The following is a 25,381-nucleotide window of genomic DNA, read 5'->3' as shown; positions in this document are numbered from 1 at the left end:
TCTACATAGCATGTGTGTTTCAGAAGATATTCAGATTGTTTATCAGAATGTGACTGTAGAAAACAGGAAAGGAGATACCGAGGGTGTTGCTGATTGGAAAGGAAGGCTCCAAACTCCTCCTCCAAAGGTGGGGTGGGGAATTGGTTGGTTGGTTAGGACTTCGTAGCACAGGTAAGACTAGACTACCCGCTGGGCTCCTCTTCGCGTAAAGGACAATAGTTTAGCTCATTTTATGGGAATGCAGTTAAATGATTGAAAAGATTAACATTTCAAACCGGAAGACATCGACGTTAAATCGAAAGGAGATGGCTCTGGTAACTTCCTACCTCCGTTTTTGATGGCTCCTTTGAAAAGCATCGAGTTTCCCACCTGCCGGCCAACAGTAGCTGAAGAACAACTTGCTCTGGCTCAAAAACTTCCTCGTCGAAGATAGCAGGTGGGTAGAGTTATTTTTCCACGTTTTATTGTTTTGTAGTGTTATATCGTGAGATGGATGGTACTGCTTTCATTTACCAATAGAGCAAGTATAATTCCACTATTGTCTGTCACTCACCAAGAGTGTTGATAGACGCAGTGTGGTTCCCTGGAGGGAAGGAGCGATGTTTTGACCCAGTTTTTTGTTTCGTTTTAATCCATTTGTTAGTTAACCCTTAAACTGTAGTAGACTGTATCTTTTCAGTATAAATGATTTTACATTGACAAATTATGTTACCGGTAAGCTGACGCCCTTGGAGCTTGTATACTTCCGCAAATACAAGGCGGCATGTCAGAGTTGCTTACGCAGTTGCCTGTTACAATGTAGCTAAATCGAGGCCAAAAGGCTATATTGTCACCTTGAGGACTAGTCACTCCCCTCCCTAGGCTACTTGTGATGAAGGCTGCTGTTTGCAGTAACAAAGAGGCAACACAAACAAACAGAAGCGAACAATGAAAAACAAGTTTTTGTTTTGGTGCATGTGTGCGTAAAAGTGTTTCACTGTCACTCAGAAGTGTTTTTTTCAGTGTCTTCTAGTTCTAGAAATGAAATATCAGTGTCTCAAATATGTATTAATTGAACATATTTGTTAATTGAACGTTAGTATCCCGTATTTATAGCCAGTTATATCCAGTATTTAATCTACCCACAGACACAGATATTCAAATATTCAAACACAGCTGGCACATGAGATCCATGATGTAATAGCCATCATTGCATCTCATGTAGTAACCCATGATATCCCACAGGAGGAATGGGGAATTATTTTCATTTAAGGTGCCAATTCAAACTTAATAAAGTCCTCCAAGGGCCAACCTATAAACACAAACCAGAATTTTCCCCTGCACTTTGGACCTATATTGAAGGTGGCCACCTTTACAACTGACCCAACCTTCATTAGGTCACCTGAAAATATTATTTAATCATATTGCAAATGTAATGTCTAATTGCTTTACAAAACATGTCATATTTAATGTGAAACAGCCTAACATTTAAATTATATCGGGGGTCGAATAAGATGACTTCACGGCCCTAAACTGCCCACGAGACACAGTTTCTCCATGGTCTACTACATTAATAAAGCACGTTAATAATCCTTTCACACAGCCATGGATGACCGAGTGGCCATACTGACGGACGATGAGGAGGACCAGAAGAGAAAGCAAGTGCTGGCCGAGCACTTTGGCTCCCTGTCCCTCAAGCTGCAGGCGGACCCCTCACCCGCCCTATCCCCCCACCTCGACACTGGCAATGGGGACCCAAGCCTCCCCCCGTCAGTCACCGCAGTCAGCCCCCTCCCTCCCGACGCCCCTTCCCACGCCCACGACATCGGCTGCTGCCAACGCATGTGCCTGCGCGTCAACCGGCGCCTGCTGGTGTCCAAAATCTTCTACTTCTTCTTCTACGCGGCGTACGGCTCCTTGCACCCGCTCCTGCCCTTGTACTACAAGCAGCTGGGCATGACCCCCAGCCACAGCGGGCTGCTGGTGGGCATCCGTTACTTCATCGAGTTCTGCAGCGCCCCCTTCTGGGGCATGGTGGCGGACCGCTACCGCAAGGGCAAGGCGGTGCTGCTGTTCTCCGTGCTGTGCTGGCTGGTGTTCAACTGCGGCATCAGCTTCTCGCACCCGGCGCACATCTCCTGCTCCGGTGTGGTGGTGCCGCCCACGACGACGACCCTGCCGCCACCGCCACTGCCGACAACGTCGTCTGGGAACGGGAGCGTGTCTGGCGGCTCCCTGGAGGACTTCACAACCGTGGCCTTTGGTGGCGAGGTCACGTCGGGGAATATGTCGTCCGGGAATGTCAGCAGGAGGCGACGGGATTTGGCTTTGGCGTTGGCCAGTTTGGACACAAGGGAGAGGGAGATGGGGTTAGGCAGCTGGCGTGCTTCGTTCCACAGCGCCCTCAAAAGCTGGCGCACTTATTTCCAGGCCGGCTACCACCACCGTGGGAAACGGGAAGCCAACATGACCAGTCCCATTGATGCCGGGACCAGCCCTGTAGACAAGGCATCCAGCAATGACACGTCTTCCTCTTCATCCTCGTCTTCTACCTCCAACGGCACAGCACCATCCCCAGCTCCTACCACCACCACCACCACCACCACAACAACTCCAACTACCACAACAACCGCAAATACCACCACCACCACAACTCCAACCACCACAACAACCACAAATACCACCACCATCACCACCACCCCCACCACCACGACAGCGCCTCCCCCCAGGCCCAACATCATCTACGACCCCGAGGAGGTGGAGGTCATCTTCCTGATGATCCTGCTGGTGGTCATCATCGGCGAGTTCTTCAGCGCGCCCGCCGTCACCATCGTGGACACGGTGACGCTGCAGTACCTGGGCCGCCACCGCGACCGCTACGGCCTGCAGCGCATGTGGGGCTCGCTGGGCTGGGGCCTGGCCATGCTGTCCGTGGGCATCTGGATCGACCACACCCGCATCAGCATCCCCATCGAGGGCGAGGGCTGCTCGCCGCCCGACTTCAAGAACTACACCATCGCCTTCATCGTCTTCGGCGTGCTGATGGGCCTGGCGTTCATCGTGGGCACGCAGTTCCAGTTCGACGGGATCGAGTACCCGCAGGAAGCGGAGGTGGGCGATAACGCACCTCCGCGTCCTGCCGAAGTCGAGTTGCCCCACGTTGCCCGCAACGTGCCCGAGCCGGGCGAAGTAGGCGGTCCCCACCAGTCACCACACGGGAGCGGTGGGGCTGGTAGCGCGACCCCCAACGCGGACGTCAACAACGGGGCCGTGTTCCACTACCGCGACCTGCTCCGCTTGCTGTGCAGCGTCCGCTACGGCACGGTGCTGTTCGTGGCCTGGTTCATGGGCTTCGGCTACGGCTTCGTCTTCACCTTCCTCTACTGGCACCTGGAGGACCTGCAGGGCACCACCACGCTCTTCGGCGTCTGCTCCATCCTCAGCCACATCTCCGAGCTGGCCGCCTACTTCACCAGCCACAAGCTCATCGAACTCATCGGACACATCAGGTGAGTCTGTTTATGTGACAAATCTCCTGCGGGTATACTAAGAACATGGTTGAGTCATAACCCAGGCTTAGTTGACATACAGGAAGGGGTAAACCTGGCAATAAATATACACGTACCTAAAGCATCATTGAGTTAAGCAAATGAGAACATGGTTACTCATAAATATTTTAAAAAACACATCTTTTATATCAAGCTCATTGGACATATCCAAGTCTCTCAATAGTTCACAAGCAAAAAACCCTATGACACGTGCAATAAACTACCTACTTGACAACTCTGTGATGAGATGCATGATGCAGTATAAGGTCACTGTAATCCCCCTCCTTACCCACATTACCACACTTCATTGCAAGGTAAATCATAAAGTAAGGGTGTATAAGGCATATCAGGTTATTTTTTTATTGGGCAAACTATGTCAAAGTGTCATTTCAGTTTGCTAGAGCAAGTCTACTGTGTATGAGGTGTGTCATACTACTGATTTACTACTGAAGCCCAAACTAAGACGCATTACAACTTGCATCATAAACTCCATCATCTCTCATACGTAATCAAACAGAAGATTAATGCACTTCATTTCACCAGCGTGTAGTTACAGGTCATTTTAGATAATATATATGTTGTACAAATCTGCTGTCCTCTCTCCCAATTGTTCTCTTTTTCAGCCAGAACCTCCCAGCATTCATAGTACACAACTGTTTAGCGCCAAAAAAAGCACCTCCAATCTGACAGTGATCAGCAGATTATATCTGGCCAGACAGTTTGAACTAAAGATGATGTGGGTTAAGGATTTGGCTGAGGTATATGAATTTTAGAAGACCTTTCCACTCCACAACAGCCTCAAGCCCATCCTGGTCATTAGACTCAACAAGTCCGGCATGTCCCACACTCCACCAATCAGAACAGGGCCTTGGTTAGAGAAACAGGTTTTTATGCAAATCAGTGGTTGACTTGTTGGCCACTCTCATTGGTCTGATTGTATGGAGAGGGAGAGTCTCTCAGTCAGGCAGTCAGTCTTTTCATCTGACTTCATGTTGAGTGAACACTGGTGTGTCTTTTGTGTGGCTAACTGGTCTAGACATATTTATTGTAGGATTAGCATCCATTATCCATCATCACATCAAAATGTCAGTAGATTAAAGTGAGCTGAAAGCACCTCCTTATTTATTCAACATAATATTATTTAATATTATTTATTTTATTAATCTAAATATTAAACTCAGTTTTTGAATGTTGGCTGTTGTGCAAGTTAATATCATGGGTGAAAAGTTTGCCGGACATGCAATTACATTATAACAAAGAATTATTGTCTGCCAATATACAACATATAGATTATCAAATGCTAGTGTCGGCTAGGCCAGCTGCATCATTTACTTGATATATTTCAACATCTTAAACGCTACCAGCTTCACTGGATCACGTCCTAACTGCCATGGAGCAATTCAACTATGACGTTGTTGTGCTATCACGACATGAATGTTCTTTCTTGTTATTGATTATATAGTTGAGTTCAGTTTCAGTTTATAAGGGGCCATGTACAATCAAAGCACAAATTTTGCCATTTCATGTTGTAGTAGAGTACCATCTGAACACAGAATAATTTCGCAGTCCAGAGGAAGTTGGACATAGTGACTGCACGTGAAAGGCAGTGCTTTGATCATGTTAGCAGCCGTGTGTAAATGGACAGTTATGTGGTTGAAAGATGTCTCATGGTTGTCCTAATCAACTGTACACACACACACTGTACATACTCACCATACACACACACACACACACACACACACACACACACACACACACACACACACACACACACACACACACACACACACACGTGTACACAGTTTCCCCTCTCTCACACACACAAAGAAATATTCTCTCTCTCTCTCTCTCTCTCTCTCTCTCTCTCTCTCTCTCTCTCTCTCTCTCTCTCTCTCTCTCTCTCTCTCTCTCTCTCTCTCAGGAGTAAGTTTGCCCTTGAGATCTGGGTGATGGTAGGAGCATTGCACATTCTTCTATCAGCAGCAGTGGCGCACTGTTGCTGAATGCACACAGGGGAAAAGACTAACGCTGTAGATGTTCTTCCAGCCCAGTGTACACATGGGAAAAGACGCATACATACCAGTCCCATCCTAAGAAGACCAGAGAGAGAGAGAGAGATTCTGACAGCCCTGTGTCGTGTTCTGCTGTTATGAATTGAGCAGCAGCATGTGACAGATGAGTAGGGATTGAGTCATGCCTCATGTGCAGCGTGGTAGTGAAGACGTCTGAATGTTTTATCAGTGTTTTCGTCGAATGGCTTCTAACACACCACTGCCCTGCACTGCACCTATACCAGTGGCTCTGGTGCGGTGTGGTGTGGTGTGGTGTAATGTGGTGTGGTGTGGTGTGGTAAGCAGGGTGGCAGCTGAATGTCTTTTAGGCAGGGCACCTGAGTTGGTTTGGCTGGGAGTGTTTGCATAGAAGCTCCACTAACATAGCGCTGGCCCGCTCCACACCTGTGCCTGTGCCGTGTTATGTAAGTTAAGTTAAGCTAAGCTATGTGAGGTCACCTTTAGACTACAGGTGATGAATGTTTACACATTGGCTATGCTGGACAAAAGCTTTGAAGTCTCACGGACTTGGGAGACCCCAGCACTATTCATGCCATCTCCTATCAGTAGCAGTTTCAGACATTTTAGAAACAGATTCTAGAAGATAATCAAGTGACACTTAACGCTAAAATTTCATTTATTTCTAGTGATGTCCAGCAACTCTATGGCCCACTACATTGGTTGGTCCACTTCTCGGAAACCGGTTTGCTTTTTGGAGGGTTGGCACGGCATACAGGCCTGTTGACCTTCATTATTGGCCATTTAACAAATTAACAACAGAGTTTCCCCTTTGATGCCATGAAAATGAGATGAGAAAAGACAAGGTTTGATGCTTGTGGTGTGTGCGTGCATGCGTTCATGTGTGCCTTTGTCTGTGTGCATGTGTATCTGTCTGTCTGTCTGTCGGTCGGTGTGTGTGTGTGTGTCTGTGTGCGTGTGCGTGTGTGCGTGTGTGCGTGTGTGCGTGCGTGCGTGCGTGCGTGCGTGCGTGCGTGCGTGGGTGTGTGTTGTGGTTGTTTGTGAGTCCCGGTGGAGGCCCATTTCCCTTGGTGCTTGTGACAGAGGCCCTCTGTGTGCACTGGACTTCAGCCACTGTAGCCATGGCAATAATGACCATTGTTTGATGGCCTCTTGAGAGAGAGAGAGAGAGAGAGAGAGAGAGAGAGAGAGAGAGAGAGAGAGAGAGAGAGAGAGAAGAGAGAGAGAGAGGAGAGAGAGAGAGAGAGAGAGAGAGAGAGAGAGAGAGAGAGAGAGAGAGAGAGAGAGATGACAACAACAACAACAACAACAACAATAATGGCAATACCATTTCATTTTAAGTGCCTTTCATAATATCCAGGGCGAAGGTCGCTGTACATAACTTCAGAGTGTGTGTGGTAAGAAAGGAGAGGGTGTTTTCTTACAACTTTTTCCAATAGCTGCCAAAACCCCCTTTTCCCTCCATACTGTATACAGACTCATCTCCCACCTCTGTCCCAGTATCAAGTCAAGTCGGATTTATTGTCGGTTTCTTCATAGAGGTCACACAGAGACATTGAAATTGTGTTTTTCTCTATCCCATGCAGAGACATAGACAAGTACAGGTCCATCAGCAGCAATGAGAATCAGTATATGATGTGCTGTATTCACCAGTCTAGTCCATAGTATTAATACAGTCTATGGCATTATCCTGTCAAGACTGACCCCCACTTCTCAAATGCTGTTGACAGTTGTTCCTCTTCACCGTCTGTCGGTCTGTCTGTCTGTCTGTCTGTCTTTCTGTCTGTTTGTCTTTGTCTGTCTCTCTTTGTCTGTCTGTCTGTCTGTCTGTCTGTGTTTTTATCTCTCTCCTCTCTCATGTTGAAAGGAAAAGGCGTTTCCTCTTCTCTTCTCTCTCCACGCCAACACCTTGAGTGGCGTCAGCATCAGATGCTAAACCCACGCTTCTGTGCAGGCCACTCTATTGAGTGTCCAAACGTCACCGTCTTTTGTCTGTCACCAGAGCCTGACAAACCTGCCCCATCAGCCAGGGTCGTTCCTCCTGTACAGTGGCTGCAATGGCTACTTACTCTACAAGCTGTTTTTTTTGCACCCTGCATGGTGATGATCTGGTGTCACTGGCAGTTTAGTTTTATTGCACTCTCCTCCGGCCAGCTGCTGCTGTGTGTAGAGTAGGGCTGTAACGATATTGTATCGAACCGAGAAATCGTGATACACAGAGTCACGATACTGTATCGTGATACAAGGAGGCAGTATCGTGATACGCCCTTTTGACGTTTTGATACACATCAGCCCACAAAACAACCACAGGATATGAAGTGATAATGCTAATCAAAGCATCATCATTGTTATATAGAAACTTTTTAAAATTATTAGCAGCCTCTTGTAACCTATTCTACCAATAAACTATCATAGTTTTTATTCATTAAGTTTATAATTTTGGCAAATGTGAAATCGTGGGGTGTATCGAACCGTAGGTCATGAATCGTGATACAAACCGAATAGTGAGTTGAGTGTATCGTTACAGCCCTAGTGTAGAGTGCTTTGTAAATAAATTGGCGTCACCACTGATGTACAGCAACTACACTAAACTTAATGAGGCCAAAGTCCATATGGAATAATATTGGAAATATTGGAAATAAAAGAAATATGGAATAATAAAGGAGAAGTATTAGACCCCACATGAGCTTTATCTGTTTATCCGTTTTTTTAAGACACCTAGGCTTATTGGCATAATACTGTAGTTCCATGATGCGCTTTCCCTCTGATACTAGGCTATGGTTCTGTCCCATGTGTCCCTCTCTGTCTCAGCTTATAGCGTTGTGCTCTGTGGTTCTATTCTTTGCACCCCCCCCATAAACACACACACACACACACACACACACACATACACACACATACACACACACACACACACACACACACACACACACACACACACACACACACACACACACACACACACACACACACACACACACACAAACTCAAACACACACACACACAATCTTCATTTAGTGTTATTGACTGTGTTGTTCTCTGTGTGTCCTTGTCAGGGTCCTGTATATCGGCCTGGCCTGCAACACGGCTCGCTACCTCTACATCTCCTACCTGGAGAATGCCTGGATCGTGCTGCCCATGGAAGTCCTGCAAGGTAGGAGGACATTATTATTCCAGAGACGGTGAAAAGAACTTGGAGAAGCTTTGATTGTACATTTTGTGTGTCGTAGCATCTAACTGCAGATGGGCCCATTGACGGGCCTACTCTTTGCTGAAAACACTGCACTACATTGTAACAACATTGCCATGACAATGTCTCTTGAGTAACCGATTAACTTGGTCATTAGATTTACCATTTTGGTGACAAAGGTTATAGACCGAACAGAGGCTCTGCGCTAAGGATTTAACACTATACTGTATACATAGCAGAGGTTATAAAGTAACTTTTGCAGCTAAAGTAGAATGGTGGAGGAGGAGGAGATGTGTAGAGGACAGGGGGTCAGCTCTGTTTCTCCATATCTCATACCTGGACAATGCCTGGACTGTTCTGCCTGCAAGGTGGTGGCTCTGCAAGGTTGGAGACTTGAAGGGAGTAATGGGAGTGAATGGGAGTGGAGAAGGGGAGGGAGAAGTGATATATAAAGTATGTGCATAATTATACAGTACATTACTGTACATGCATTATGGTAACAAATAGTAGGATGTAGACCGGGGGTGGGGGCGTGAGCAGGGTTTTTTCACCTGAGCCCAAGGGCTGCACATTATTACATTACATTGCACTTAGCTGCCGCTTTCATTTATTCAAAGCGACTTACAACTATTATTTTTCAGGGTATTGGTTACATTCCCTGGAGCAATGTGGGGTTAGGTGCCTTGCTCAAGGGCACTTCAGTCAAGGGGGATTCAAACCGTCAATCCCTAGATTGAAAGACCAACTCTATAACCACTATGCCACGGCTGCCCACAGACTAGCACATACTAGTGTCAGGCTGTATCGGGAGCCCCATCAGTATTGTGCCCTGGGCCCCTGTGTGTAGTTGCTCCGCCATTGGAGGTAGAGGAGGGGTGAGTAGGCCTGGTGACCTGACGGCGAGGTCACGGTTGTAACAGGAAGTGGCGAGGAAACCAAGCCATTGTGCTTCCCTTTGAGTGCAGAGTGCATGCGAGGACAGCTATTCTCAGCATCACGCCTGGTTGCAATGCACGCCCTTTCTTTCTTCTTACTCAGACTGATGAGTGACAAGTGAGTTGGCATAAAATGTGATCACGAAAGCAATTGATATCAATGTAAAAATCACATTGGGATCCAGATTTGTATATTGTAACTTGTGAACTGGTAGATTCAAGTAAAAGCATTACCTCTCACCAGAGTGTTAAAGGAGTTAAAGAGATAGTGAGTTAAAAAAAAGTGTCACTTGGGGATATTGGGATCAGGTTTTTTTCTCCCAAATCAGCTAGCCCAAGTTTGCGCGGCATGCTGTATGAATTGTGCGTTTTTTTACCGGCAGCAGCGAGAATGCATGAAAACCGATAAGTCCTTCCACACCAACATGGTGGTAGTCGGATGGTAGCGTCGCTGGAGACACTATCTGTGCTGCGTGGCAATTGATGAAAGAGAAAGACCACTGCCTAGTTGCTGTCACCCCGTTGACTGTCGTCGTGCATGAGGTCTAAAAGTGAAGGTACCGTAGTAGGCAGCTGGCAGTGTGTGAGTATCAGTGGGGGAACGTGTGAGACATCAGTAGGGATTTGCATTGCAGAGAAACAATTAGAGCAGGGGTGTCAAACTCATGTCCGTTCAGGGGCCACATACAGTCAATTTCATCTCAAGTGGGCCGGACCAGTTACGTAATTGTGAAATATCGTCAATTTCGGCTTCATATCGAAACCACATTGCTAGTCAATACCCTCAAGGTGTATGTCAGCAGCTAAATCAGGAGCATTGTAAATGGCAAGCAAATCAGGCAAAATCTTTATTGAAAATATTGAAAACCTGAAATCTCAGAAACCTGCAACACCTTTGTCATGGGCTAGAGATTTTTTGCATTCTTAGTTGTTTTTTTTCTACAAGTCTGTGGTCAGATGAAACCATCTGGCAGGCGGCATCCAGCCCCCGGGCCTTATGTTTGCCACCCCTGAACTGGAGGGTAGAGAGTAGCCCTCTACTTCTCTCTACTCCACTGTACAGCTCATCCATCCATCAGTGGTGAAGAGTTCATTATCACACTGCCTCAGGAATAGATGAGGAGCCCGGAGACATGCCTCACTCCACTGCTAATCAGCTGGACCCTCACACGTGTGGAGACACGCACGCATGATACACACACACACACGCACGCACACTCACACACACACACATGCACGCATACACACATGCAGACAGTTTTCTCACACACAAATACACAGACCTCTCTCTCTTTTTTCTCTCTCTCTCTCACACACACACTCAAGCTCACTCTCTCTGACTCTCTCACACACTCTCTCTCACATATGCACACACACAGGGTGGAGTAAGTCTGGAAGTCAGATCAGGGCTATTGCCTTTCAGCAGCGATGTCAATAAGAAAACTGGTTTCGTGGCCTCAGGTATGGGTTGCTCACTCACATGCTGAACAGGCGAGCCAAACAGACAGGACGATTATCTGCTTGGCGATTATCCGTCTCCCTCGTACATCCTGCTGTAGTGTAGCGTGGCCTCTGTCATAATGTCATACTGTTCCACCCATGCGACACTGTACGAGCCATCGAAAACACTTGACTACCATAGTGCTGCTACCACAATATTGCAGTCTTTAATAATCAGTACTTGTTCAATCACAATCAAGAAGCAGACCACACAGTGTTAGATTTATATACAGTACTACAACTTGGTCTTTGCCATTCTGATGACAACACACTTATAACAGGTGGCCGTGACTTGCGATTTGAGGACGAGAGACCAATCCCAGAAGGCCATTGAGCTGATTTTAGTAGCCGTTACATTACATTACACTTAGCTTTATCCCGAGCGACTTGCAGATCTTACATGTTATTACACTCCCTGGAGCAATGTGGGGATAGGTGCCTTGCTCAAGGGTACTTCAGCCATGGAGGTAGGAAGGGATTGGTAAGTGTGGGGATTGACTTGAAAATTATAGAAGAAGCGCAACACTGTTACAATTACGGTCCAACGCCCTAAACATGCGCCTAGGTGATGCTAGCCCCTCCCCTGACAGTACAGTAACCCCACCCAAGCCAATGGAATGCAATACAGCTGAGGAAGGTGACCTGACTGGAGTGCCTAGTGGTTATTTAGGATGCACACACACACACACACACACACACACACACACACACACACACACACACACACACACACACACACACACACACACAGAGACACACACAGACACACACAGGAGTGCACAGTGTTTTCACTGGCTGGGCCTACTGGCTGGTCATGTTTGACTTGAATGGGATGTCCACCACACCCTCACATACAGTATACACACACACACACGGACACGGACGGACGGACGCATACATTCACATATGAGGCAGAGGTCTTCTTGCACAGTCCGTCCCCCTCGGTCTGGAAATGGGAGTCACAGTACGATACCACTGGACCAAAGGAGCAGTCCTCCAGCCCAACGGCATTGACACTGTATGAAGCTTTCGGCTGGGAGGTTTTACTACTAACACGCAACACATACATAGGCGTGCGCGCGCGCACGCGCACACACACACACACACACACACACACACACACACACACACACACACACACACCCCTTCATCATGTGGTTACCTATGGAGTAGAGCATATAGACATATAGATTAGATTATATGAGCACACAATTATTGTGATGTTTGCAAAGCCAAAGGTCAGTGAGTTACAATCGTAGTTGAAGTACAGACTGAATTGAGTTGTGCAATGAAGTGTTAATAAAATATTTAAGTAATATACATTAGACAGTTTGTGAAGTAACCAACACAACAACATTTAGTGCATAGGTAAAGCTTACCATGTCTTTTAAATGAGGCATTTTCACATTCTGCTCAAAACATTGCACTTGTCATTTCCTAAATGATGTTCAATTGTGAGGTACTAGTAATGCAGTGTATGATGTCAGCCTCTAGACACAATTGTAATTGTTGATGTTCCTACCAACCATCAGCATGTAGAAACATGGGATCTCAGTGACATTAAACTAAAGCGTTATTGTCGTTGCTGACAGCCTGTTTTGTAAGTATTTGTGTGTCTGTTGCCTGGACTCATGGGATTCCCAGACACAGAGCATTCCCCAGAGTTTACTGGGAATGGTGCGGGGGTGAAGCAAGAAAAAGAACCGTGTCCATTGAGTGGCAGGTTTGTGAATGGAAGGGGCTTGTTTGTTTCTGGGAGTGAGAGGTCAGTGTGGAACGATAAGAATGGTTGGAGCTGACAGAATAGTCGAGGTAACTCCATCACCACTCTCTGGTCTTGTGGGAAAGGAGAAGAATCTCAGAATACACAACGGCTGTCCATGCTACCCTGAGACAAACAGGCTGCATACAGCAGAGGACTAGGCTATGCTATTTTCCACTTTCTCAAGACAAGAATATACAGCGTGTTTCCCATACTTTGAGGAAACTATGGCGGCCCGCCATAGTTTAAATTTGGCCGCCATAGTTTCCGAAAATGTAAAAAAAATAAAAAAAATAAAAAAATAAATTTTTTATTTTTTTTTACGATTGCCGTTTTTGTTAAAAACGATTTGAATTACGATTTCCTTCACATTTTCCTCCTGGAGTAAATACATCCTGTAGAGAAAACCACAAGTGCTTGAAAGACAGAGGGATCAAAAGCCTAGTCAAGTTGTTGTAGTTAACTTGGGTTTGGGAGCAATAAAAAAACCTTCAGAGAAGGGACAGTTGGGATGAGTTTACTAACACTCCCCAGGCTTTGTTTTACAGTTGTAATGAGTTAGGTGACAGCCCTTCATTGACAAGGCAGAGGAGACATCGGGCTGCATATAGAAATGAATGTGTAATGAATGTGAATATACATAAATGTGTAATATGTTGTTCCGCCCTTTTAATGGGAGGAATTTTGAAAAACTGGCCCTGTGACCAGCACCCCTCATGTAGAATGTGTACGCCTATGTGTGTGTGGGGAAAAGGCATAGCCTACCCTCTTAGACCCTTTTTGTTTATGCGTTAACAATTTCACAGTAATCTTAAATTCTTATCTCTGCTCCTATTTTGTTTTATTATTTTTTTCATTACATAGACCCCTACATGTGTATTATGTAGCCTTATTTCTCAAAATATAAATGGCTGAAATGTAGGCTAGGCCTATAGTTTCTCCATGCGCCAATGTCATACTGTACTCATTGTTTTGCCATTTTGCATTTACACTGCGCAAATAAAATGGGCACTAGGCTTACCAAAACAGGAAGAAGTGTTCCGTCTTGGTCTGATAAATCTCAGCCTTTGCCAAAACTCCTAGGCGTTACCAGGCATAAGACGGACATCCCGGGTTCAGAAAGTAAAAACCTTGGCTGCATATTTGTTTCAACCAGTCAACTGAATCTGGTGATCCCAAGGAAGAGAGAGTAACTAGTGAAGTCACCTGTTTAGAGCACAGAGAAAAAGAAATATGATAGACTGTGGACTTTTGCTAACTTTGTGATCTTGGCATGCTTTGCAGCCATTGATGCCAGTCGTGCATTGGCTGACGGTGGCTGCTAATTTCAGTAGTGATGGTGGCAATGTGCACTACTTTGTTGGTTATCATTAGCAATCCTAGTGTTAGTGTAGCACACATGAATGGCGTGTGTATGGTTGTGTATGTGTGCGCATACCACATGTTGAAAACTCTACATTCTCATATGTGCATGCTCATTCAGTTCTCATCATTGTGTGTGAATATTTATATACAAGCGCACACACAAGCATAAACACAAACGCACCAGTTTGGTTATATTTTCAGATACCAGAGGTTGACGGTTTTCTCTCAAGAGATCTGTAACATCCTGCTTCATACACAGCTATGAAGCCATAACTGCATCATCAGCAAAATCACACACACACACACACACACACACACACACACACACACACACACACACACACACACACACACACACACACACACACAAACACTTTACAAAAGCACATTTTTAATCTTTCTCTTCTCCCCGCTTCTGCCTTGACGCGTGTTTTCAGGATGTGGTTAGCCAGGGGATGCAAGATGTTTTGAACCGTTAGAACCGTTCGCTCACTTTTCTGCACATTTCATTGGCCCATGTTGTTCTCGTATCACACACAGCTCATTGGTCAGTTTACTGTCAAGATATTTGGTCTTTATGTACACATTTCATTGGACCATTTAATCTCTTTCATGTACACATTTTACTGTCTGTTCTTGTCTGTATAATCATGCGCATTGCACTCAATTTCAATTTTATTAAGGGTAGCACCTTGAGATGAATCATGTCGTTTTCAAGGTGGTTCGTCAACAGATTACAGATTCACATCTGTAAACATCCAGCTTAGTAATACAGAGAATTCACAGAGTTATTGAGATGTTTGAAACATTTGCAATGGGGTCTTGCCCATGTTGAATGCAACACTAATAAGGATAAGATTAAAAACTGTAATAATTCAGTCAGTAAGCGTAGCAAATAGAGTAATCGTCCTTAATTGTACCGTAAGTGAATTAGAAATGAGGACCAGTCTTGAGGTTGCCCTCTGGATAAGGGAGAGTGAGAGTCACAGCCTGCCTGGTAGCTCGTTTCTGTCACAGTCATAAGAGGTAACTCAGTGACGAACAGAGTCAATGCTGTGCATTTCTGCTGTGGTGTTATATTCCTTTAAACATTAGACAGTGTAGCACACATATACTGTAACATGACCTGAACACACAATTTGTGTTTGTGTTTCACAGGAATATAAGTGGACACTGGCACTACGCAGGGCACAATGTAGCATCTCACACTCATCCACAACAGAATATGAGCAAACACATTTAAATGCCATATGATGGAAATATTGCTTGTGAAATTTGCCTTCAATTATTATATGTGTGTGAAATGCACAATTTTTATTATTAGATGCTGAATTTGGCCCACAACGTCATCACAGATTTTGAATTTGGCCCTCTGTGGATTTGAGTTTGACACCCCTGCGCCAAGTGTTGCATTAATACTGCATTCTTACTGTGTAAGTGTGAAGAGTAACGCCACATAAGTATGCACTTCATATTCCCTTCATATTCCCCACACCATGCTGAATGAAGTAGCCCCATTCATTAGCACAGGCGTGCAGTGACATGCGCTCCATTCCTTATCTACAAAGCAGCCTTTGCTCCCCGTGCTGGAGATGTAAAGTCTAACGGATCGTCCCGACTCGACTAGAGGCGTGTTTACATTAGATTTAGGTTGAGCTTTTTAACCCATTGATGCCTAAAGCACCTGCAAAGAATGCCTGCTGAATGCCTAAGCCCTGGTTGGGGAAGTTGTCCTCAGCTTATAAAAACCTAAATATCTTAGCCTCTGATGCACATACAAACAGGAAATAAGTTGCATTCAAACCCTAAGAGCCTCATCTTGCATTAGAATGTGTTCATTCAGCTGTACCCACATTGTTATTGAACAAAGCTAAAATCTCGAGAGCCTGAATGCAGCGTATATATGTGTTTCCAGGCACCAAAGGTCAAAGAATGCTTGTCCTTGCTGTCTGTTATATTTAGGGCCTGGCCTAGACATTGGCCCCTGCCAACCAGCCAAATGCAGGCAAAACTTGCTTATACTCAGTTCTTAAATGTGTGGATTATTTTCATGTGCAGTAGAAAGCTATGTTGATAGCCCAGATCTTTTTGCTTTAGCACTTTATCTTCTACATGTCACAGTAAAGAAAAAAAAAAAAAGCTGACCACAAAAATGTGTGTGAAAAAGTCAATGTCAGGCCCTGCTCAGGACACGGTCTCTGAAATCAGTCATGGTGATACATTCTTTAGGGTACAGAGTAAATGATTCACTCCAGACACTCATACATTACTATTGGGTTAAGCATGTTGAAGAGACAGGCCACCCAAAGCTCGTAGGCCTCGTCATTGGAGCCATGCTGGTCTCATTTGAAATGAAGGTATGCATGAACTCTTGGCATGCTTATACTGACCAGAGACATTGACTTCTAAGGAGTGAACCCGTCTTTGTGTGGTGTTTGTCTGTTTGTGGATGGCGTGTATCTCCTACCTGAGTGCGATATACTGTATACTTTACTTTCTCTCTCTCTCTCTCTCTCTTTCTCTCTCTCTTCTCTCTCTCTTCTCTCGCTCTCTTTCTCTCTCTTCTCTCTCTCTCTCTCTCTCTCTCTCTCTCTCTCTCTCTCTCTCTCTCTCTCTCTCTCTCTCTGCCTGTTCTATATAACATAAATTGTATACTTTAATTTCTCTGTCTGTCTTTCTCTGTGTCTGTCCTCAGGTGTGACCCATGCTGCGGTGTGGGCGGCGTGTATCTCCTACCTGAGTGCTGCGGTGCCCCCGGCTCTGCGGACGTCCGCCCAGGGCATCCTGCAGGGCCTCCACCTGGGGCTGGGACGCGGCTGCGGAGCCATGCTAGGGGGCGTCTTTGTCAATGAGTTTGGTAAGGACAAGCAGTATTTACCACAGGCCAATTCACATTATGTCATGCTATTGGCAAAAAAACACATTGGACGCAAAAAAATTAAGTTTGCAACACCAAGCTGTTTCTATTAAGGAATGTGAGGTTTTGAGCAATGTACCCTTCATCAGACTGCCCTAAATCATTGTCTGATGCTGCCCGAAACCTCACATTAAATAAGAGGACATGGAGCTCGGTGTTGCGAACTTTATATTTTGCTATTATTTGACTTTGCTAGACCAGCACCCATTTTTGAGACATATGTGCGTGTTTGTTCTTTGTTTAACAAAAAAAACACATTGGGCCAGTGTGTGTATGCATGTACCCCCATTGACATGCATGAGCGACTGTTGATCAATTTGTGGTGCTCGGTTTTTATTCTGTGGTGATGCCTGCGACACAGAATGATCTATGTACGACACAAGACCTTTAATGTACAGTCGGGGCAGTTTGTCCATTGCTTTGTTTTAGTATTTATTGATTAGCTGTATTTATTTGTTAGTATATTTTTGGTAAGAACAGATACACTTAGAAACTGACTTTTCAAGGTCAAAGAAAAAAATCAGGGTGCTTACATCATAAGTCTTGACAATACATTAAAAAATCAAAGAGACATTCCTATTGTCTCTCTTTGTCAATGAATTTGATTATAGTTTTTGGACTTCTGCACACCTTCACAAGAAGAAAGGTGGGTCAGTGAAGAGTGTACCGGTAGTCCAACTTGGAGAAAATTCCATCCATCAAGTATTGCTAGTGCAACAGAGCAAGGCAAGACTGAGTGATATGTTTATAAATTAGATCACAACTTTGAAATACCAGACATTGCTTAATATATTAGAGTAGATTGCATAGATTAAATTAGCTTACATTACATTCATTTATAGGCTGTTTTAGTGCATACACACATGAGTACAAGGCCACGCATCCAACAACAAGTACCGAAGTGTGGCGTTATGCCGCCATGTTGGCGTGTTTGCATTGGTAATATGCCATCAGTGTTACTGGTGTGTCCAGACGGATGATGTGGGCAAATAAAGTTGCCATGGATCTGTTTGTTTTGGATGATATTTTGGTGGTTGGCAAACAAGGAAATGGGGTGGTGAAGTAAGTGATCCTCTTCTTGCTGTTGTACCATGACAAACACACACTTAAGCCTGGGCTTACTGTCTCTCAGGAGGACATTATAGTAACTTGCTCCCCCTCAGATCTTGTGCACCACCTGGTGGCGTTTTGGTGTAACATCCAGTTTCCTTCACATCATATCACAACCGTTCTCTATTCAATTGTGTTTGGCCTTGTATGTGTTATGTTATATACTGTGAAGTGAAGGAAATGTTGCTGTGTTTCTTACACCTACCCCTTGGAAAAACATTCACATTATTCTAAAGATTTTTTTTTAATGAAAAAGACCATTTATATATTTTTGTATGTTTTTGATGTTCGAAATTTCTCCTATCTGTCCGTTTGCCTGCCCATCTCTCTGTGTGCGTGTGTGTTTGTGTGTATCTGTCTGCCTGCCTGCCTGCCCCTCTGACTTGTCTGTCTGTCTGTCTGTTTGACATTTTGCCTGTCTGTGTGATTGACAGGTGCGGCCGAGACGTTCCGTGGCGTGGGCATGACCTCGCTGGTCATCCTCCTCATCTTTGCTCTCATCCAGTTCCTCATGGACCAGGATAGCCGTGGTGGCAGTGCCAGCGCCGGATCCAGCCCGGGCAAGGACCGCATGCTGGCCGAGAACATCCCCATGCCCTCCAGCCCCGTGCCCATCGCCACCATCGACCTGGCACAGGACCGCGACCGGCCCGGATCGGGCCTGGAGTCAGACCTGCCGCCCCGGCTGGAGCCGCGACTTCCCCCGAGGAAGACTAAGCACCAGGAGGAGCAGGAGGACGTGAACAAGCCGGCCTGGGTGGTGTCGGGCTCCCCCTGGGTCACCATCGCCTTCGCCCTCTACCAGATCCAGGAGATGGTGGCCATGGCACGCAGGAACCCCCCCACCGAGACACAGCCACTACAGGTACACACGGGAGAGGGGATATGGGGGGGATGTGGAGAAACTGTAGAGATGGATGGTGGGGGCTAGAGGGATGGGTGCAAGCAAGAAAGAGAGAGAGAGAAGAGAGGAGATAATGAGAGGGACTTGCTATCTGACGACCAGATACTACTGAGATACAACCACTACAGGTACAGATGGAAGAGGGGAGGGAAATGGGTGGATGTCAGGGAGGGTATGTGGAGAGAGATGGAGGGTCGGGTAGTGAAGGATGTGTGTCAGGATAGAGAGAAATGGAGTGAGGAAGAGGAACTTCATATGGACTGTCTCCTACTGAGACACTGCTCCTTCAGGAACAGAGCATGTGTGAAGACACGGGGATTTGTGGAGGATGGAGAGGGAGGCGGAGACACTCACTGAGCCACCACAGGTATACTGCCCTACAATTTCAGAACGCAGTATAATTCAAAATGCCAAACTGAGAAAAAAGGCTTTAAAGTTTCCTTTCTGTCCACGCGACTGTGTTGGAGGTAAAGTGGTGATGACACTTCCATATAATACTTTTTTATGGTGAAAAGTTATGCACGCAAGAAAAAAGCAAAAAAAACAACATTCTCGTTACTTTTTAGCTGAAAAATCATTATACTGCGCTCTGTTGTGGTATTACTGTCTACACCAAAACCACGATGTCAATGGAGAAGTGCAGTATAATTCGCATTATACTGCGTTCTTGGCTAGTAACACGTAGCCTCCTAAAACCAAAAAGCGCAGTATAATCAGTTTTTTGCGTTTTTTTCCGAAACGGGACCAAGTTGGGCCAAAAAATTTTAACACAAGAAAAAGAAGGTATTTTAAAGCCAATTTCCGGTCTAAACCCATTTTCGACCATTTTCAAGATACTGCGTTCTGATATTGTAGGGCAGTATAGACGGGAGAAAGGAGAGGAAATGGGGAGGCTATGTGCAGATGGAGACGGAGGGTTAAGGGAAATGGGGAAACTCAGGATGATGAAGAGGGAGAGGGACCTTCTAACTGTCAGGTATGGCCTCGGCAAGATGGGTAGCCTTTTTCTTTATGAGCCTTTTTCTTTAGGACTGAATCTCTCTGTCCTGTTCTTTTGGGTCTAAGGTGTGTTAGACACATTTAGAAATTGAAGTTTTGCCTATATTTTGGTTCATGGTAGTCTCTTGGAGCAGATGGGGTCGCCGGCGGGGCCTATTCACTATTTGCTGAAAATACTCAGCTACTTCATAAAAACATTGCTATGACATTACAGAGAGCCTGAAGTAGCATATGAAGACATAGCCATTAGAATTTTGGTGACAGTAAGGTTATAACAGGCTCTGCGCTAAGGGCTTAATTTGAATGCACACATTGGTATCTCGTTATCTAACTTAACACTTTTTTCGTTTTACTTGAATGGAAAGTCTGTCAAATGGATCTGAATCTCTAACACCATGTTTTCATTCCTCCGTTTTTTTCTTATGCGACGCTCACAGAGAGGTGAGACTGGATATTTCCTATGTGAGTTTGTCCGTTTATCCCTGTCGTCCTCCGTCGGCTTCCGTCTTACTGAGTGAACTTACTATATATGTGCTGCTTCATCTGTCTCGATTAAGGATCTCTAGACATTTCAGGAATCTCCGCAGATTCATTTAAAGATGTGTTACAATGCTGATGAACCACCGAAATGATTTCTGGAAAACATGCTTTCCAACCACTGTTTGTTGATAATGTACGCTTCATTATGATCATCCCTTGATCTTAGTGTGTTTGATAGCCGATAGTGAAAGATCATCAATCATTAAGAGTAAAAGGTATCTGCCATGTTTCTTACTTTGATATTGCGCCTAATAAGAATAAGAATTCTACTTTAGTTTTTTTTGTGATGTTGCAATCGTTTCAAATCATGAGCACGGCCAATAGATCCTCTATTGCCACACATGATTACATGAATCAACCATGAATCAACCTTTTACAGAGAGAGATCCTTAATACTTTGCCATGCTGTGCACCACTGCTTAGTCCCTCTTCTCTGTCTTCTCGTGTCATCCATATGTGTGTTGCTGTTTTCTGTGTGAGTGTGTGCATCAGGGTGGTGGATGGTGTGTTCAGAAATAATAAATAAGTTTCTTTTGTGTTTGTTTTGATTGTTTGCTTTGTTTGATGCTGATAAATGGCGCCTCAACACCCACAATATCTCCTCTAGTCCATGGGTGGGGAACCTAGTTTATTTCTCGAGCCCATGAGGCCATCTTATCCTTCCCCCGATATCATTTTAATGTTATGCAGTTTCACATGAAATATGACATGTTTTGTGAAGCAACCTTTGAAATGATATTATTGAAGGTATATTTTCAGGGGACCTAGTGAAGGTCAGGTCTGTTGTTAAGGTGTCCACCATCAATATAATCAATTGCAGGGGGAAATTCTGGTTTGTGTTCATAGTACAGCTCTTGGAGGACTTAATCAAATTTGAAGTGACCCCTCGAATGAAAAAAGTTCCCCACCCCTGCTCTGATCTGTGTGTTGTAGCCTGTGACAGTTTTGTGCTCCTAACAAATTTGCTCGCACACATTTATTTATCAATACAAATAGAGTACTGTATAGTAATGCTGTTGGATATGTTGTATATAACATTTCCGATGATGTTCACATCAACCTCACCTAGCTTGTGCTGTGTTTCATTTCATGCTATGCTTAAATCATAATATTACAGTGTAAATAACCAACGTCTAACTTGTTTAGTTGCCTTCAGTACTGTGTAGCCCGCATTCAGTGATATTTACAGGTATATGTGTGTGTGGTAATATTTATGTGCGCATGTTGTTTGTGTAGCATATAGACCTACACCCGTATACCTAGTGTGTGCGTGTGCACGTATGCGAGTGTGTGCGTGCGTGCTGCAATATTTATATGTTGTAATATTTCTGTGTGTGTGTGTATGTTGTTTGTGTAGGATATTCCTGAGGGTTCCTCTCAGGTGTCTCCGGAAGGTTCCCAGGGCTCCACAGGGGACCCCCAAGAGCAGCAGCAGCAGCAGCAGCAGCCTAAGCAGCACTCGGGGCCCGATGGGACCCCATCAACAACAACACCCCACCTCCCCTCCGACACCACGGGGGTCCCCCAGGAACCCCCAGCGCCCCAGCAGGACCCTGCACCAGAGCATTCCGAGGCTGTGGAGCACCCTGCCCCCCTGCCGGGCAGCTTTGACCCCCCCTCTTCCTCCCCTATAATTGTCATGCCCAGTCTACACTCCCAATCATGAAGGGGGACCGTGTACTGTCCCGGGGTCAAGCCCAAAGAAATATGCCCCTCCAGATTGGGGACACACATCTGGAAGCATGGTTGGGTGTACTCTTCATATTTGCACTTGAACTTGAAGTATAACCTCAGATTGAGGAGGGTCTGTTTTCTAAGTCTTAAACCAGGATGCACACACTGGAGAGGATTTATTTAAGGATGGATAGACATTTCCATGAGTGACTGGGGCAATAGAACATCGAGCATGGGGTTCTAGAGTTCTTTCATTGCTGAAGGAACATTCTTTACTAGAACATCCAACCCCATCCCACTCCTTTCGCTAATGGGCGAATGGGAGCAAGACAGTGTGTGAGACAAATCCACAGCCAGACAGATGGATAGACAAACTGAACGTATCTCTTCTAGGCCTGCTGTGGCTGAGACTGACTAAGTCTGTCTGACGTTGGACTCCCACCTTATTTTTAGAAGTTTTCTTTCATTTTGTAAATATTTTCATGCTGTTTGAGTGTGTAACTTAACTGTTGAAGACATTTAAATCATGTGGTTCATCGTTTTGACATCTTGAAAGGTTTTTCAGTGGACACAACCCCCCCTCAGGCACATTGGTTTCTGTATAAACTGTTTTAGAGTAATCTGGGGTTGGATCATTTTTACTGTTGTACTGTTACTACACGACACTGTAAATATTGTGCTAGAGTGTTCACCATATTTTTGTGATTGAATGAGGAAACTGACGCTCTAAAACTGAAGTCACTGGCTGAGACTGGCAAGAAGGATCAGCTGTACATTTGCGCTCAAGTCTCTGTGGTGCTCTTGGTCCAAGACTGCGGGATCAAGCATACACAAAAGCTGGGCTACGTCTAAACTGACTCTGAGCAAATTATCATTTTAATTTGGTACATGAATCAAACGTTTTATTTTTATCTAATTGTCATGCAACATACACAATGCACAATATGAAAGCAGATATTTTTTTAATTGTCCAGTGGTGTCAAACATCAGGCCCGGCCCCAGACTTATAGCGAAAGAGAAAAAAACAAGAATATCCAAAAAGAAGTAAATCTCGAGCCCATTACAAAGTTGCTGCAGGTGTGTAATGTTTCAGATTGTCAAATCTTGAGAACGAATTGGCCTTTTTGCTTGCCACTTAGAGTCAGCGCTTCTGATATACCTGCTGTCATCCACTTCCAGATGACTGACTGGCAATGTGATTCCGATACGAAGCAAGAACTGGCGATATTTCCCAATTACGTTAGTGGTCTGGCATACTTGTGATAAATTTGGCTGTATAGTATGTAGTATTAAAAAACAAAATGGACTAATGCTGCCCAAATGCCAACTAAGCACCGCCCCCTCTCTGGTATGTCCTTTTCAACACCCCCTAGGGCTCCCCAACGCCCCCTCTAGAGCCCACTTTGAGAAACACTAGTTTAGACCAACACATTTGTGTATGCTTTTCACTCAGTGGCCAAGACCTCAACTGATGTGAGCACCGCCGCTTACCACAAGGGGGCAGTGGTACGCTGGTCAGACGGCCTGCATACTGTACTTAATTTCAATGGTATATTATGACTATAGCAGATGAGGGAAAAAAGTGTCTCGCTTTCTAAAGATGAAAAGATGTATTAAATGTCAAACACAGGAAGGAGGAAAGTGGAGTTGAGTTGAGCAGAACATTCTGCCCAACAACAGATGGGCAAAAGTAGACCTCGTTTTTTTTTCTTCTTTTTTTATTAGAGTCCAGCGTCTAGCAAGCAGATTAATTATGAGACAAATCTCGTAAATGTTACTCTTCTCTCAAGACTGTGTGTGTGTGTGTGTGTGTGTGTGTGTGTCTGTCTGTCTGTCTGTCTGTCTGTCTGTCTGTCTGTCTGTCTGTCTGTCTGTGTGTGTGTGTGTGTGTGTGTGTGTGTGTGTGTGTGTGTGTGTGTGTGTGTGTGTGTGTGTGTGTGTGTGTGTGTGTGTGTGTGTGTGTGTGTGTGTGTGAGAGAGAGAGAGAGAGAGAGAGAGAGGGTGTGTATGTGTGTCTGAGTTAGTGTGTGTGTGTGTGTGCGTGCGCACGCATCACGCCCACTTCCATGTCAGGGTCACAGGGTGAGGGTGTAGCTTGCCACCGATTGGCTGAGTGGGAGGACAGACAGGGAGTGTTTCCGTGGAAACCAGACCATAATAGTGCGCCATTTCCCTTCTGAAACACAGACTCTTGTCTGATGGCAATGTAAATAACTTTATTTCCATCCCAACGCTGCATCAAGGGAGGAAATGTATATGTGTGTGTGTGTGTGTGAGTGTGAGTGTGTGTGTGTATGTGTGTGTTCTTTTAGATAGAGGAAGAGAGAGTTAAAGAGTTTCCCAATGGGGTTTATGTTAAACACAGAAATCAATGTCTTCAGCAGATAGCTAGCTAGCTGGGGGTATAGGATTGCACTGTTCTACTGATGTCATGTTGGCTATGTATTTCCGCACAAACCCCCTCGTTGATTGTTAAATAACTTATTTTATGTAACAAAGGTAAACTGTAATAAACTAATGAATGAAGGATATAATGTTTTGTGTGTATGGAAGTCAGATCTGTTCATGTGTGGTACTGAATTACACATAGGCCTACTGTAAGTTAGTCTAGCCAAACTGCCTATTCTTTCTTCCTCCTTGTCTGGAAAAATCACAATCTAAATAAACTTGACCGCTATATGCATAGGTCATGATAACTAATCTGGACCCGTCTCTCAAAAACACCGCGGCTAACTAGTTAGCAACTTAGTAGGGTCCCAATGGGAAATTGCATGGCAACCACGTAAGTTAGCAACGATGCTGTTGAGAAATGCAACTCTGATGGGTCGGTGCTTTCTCTGAGTATTGTAGATCACCACCTCCTGACTCCAAACACCCAATCAGAGAGCGACCCTGACATGGCTGCCACTGCCCAAAAGGCCCAACAGA

The 25,381-nt window shown here is 45.1% G+C and overlaps 1 protein-coding gene across 2 annotated transcripts; it reads left to right on the top strand.

The window, feature by feature from the left end:
• Positions 1–140: 140 nt before the first annotated feature.
• mfsd6a (major facilitator superfamily domain containing 6a) lies at positions 141–25,114 on the top strand. 2 transcript variants are annotated; one of them, XM_063211500.1, is made up of 7 exons: positions 141–436; positions 1,583–3,488; positions 8,614–8,711; positions 17,005–17,166; positions 18,771–19,201; positions 20,677–20,701; positions 22,137–22,214. In XM_063211500.1, coding segments are annotated over exons 2-7 (2,622 nt in total). In that variant the 5' UTR covers positions 141–436; positions 1,583–1,584; the 3' UTR covers positions 22,139–22,214. The 2 variants fall into 2 exon arrangements, with proteins under 2 accessions (XP_063067570.1, XP_063067569.1); XM_063211499.1 differs by lacking the exon at positions 20,677–20,701 and having other exon boundaries at positions 22,137–25,114.
• Positions 25,115–25,381: the final 267 nt, after the last annotated feature.

The sequence above is a fragment of the Engraulis encrasicolus genome, chromosome 12, assembly GCF_034702125.1.
Source record: "Engraulis encrasicolus isolate BLACKSEA-1 chromosome 12, IST_EnEncr_1.0, whole genome shotgun sequence".
In the NCBI taxonomy this organism is placed as follows: domain Eukaryota; kingdom Metazoa; phylum Chordata; class Actinopteri; order Clupeiformes; family Engraulidae; genus Engraulis; species Engraulis encrasicolus.
This window is presented reverse-complemented; position numbering and strand designations above follow the sequence as displayed.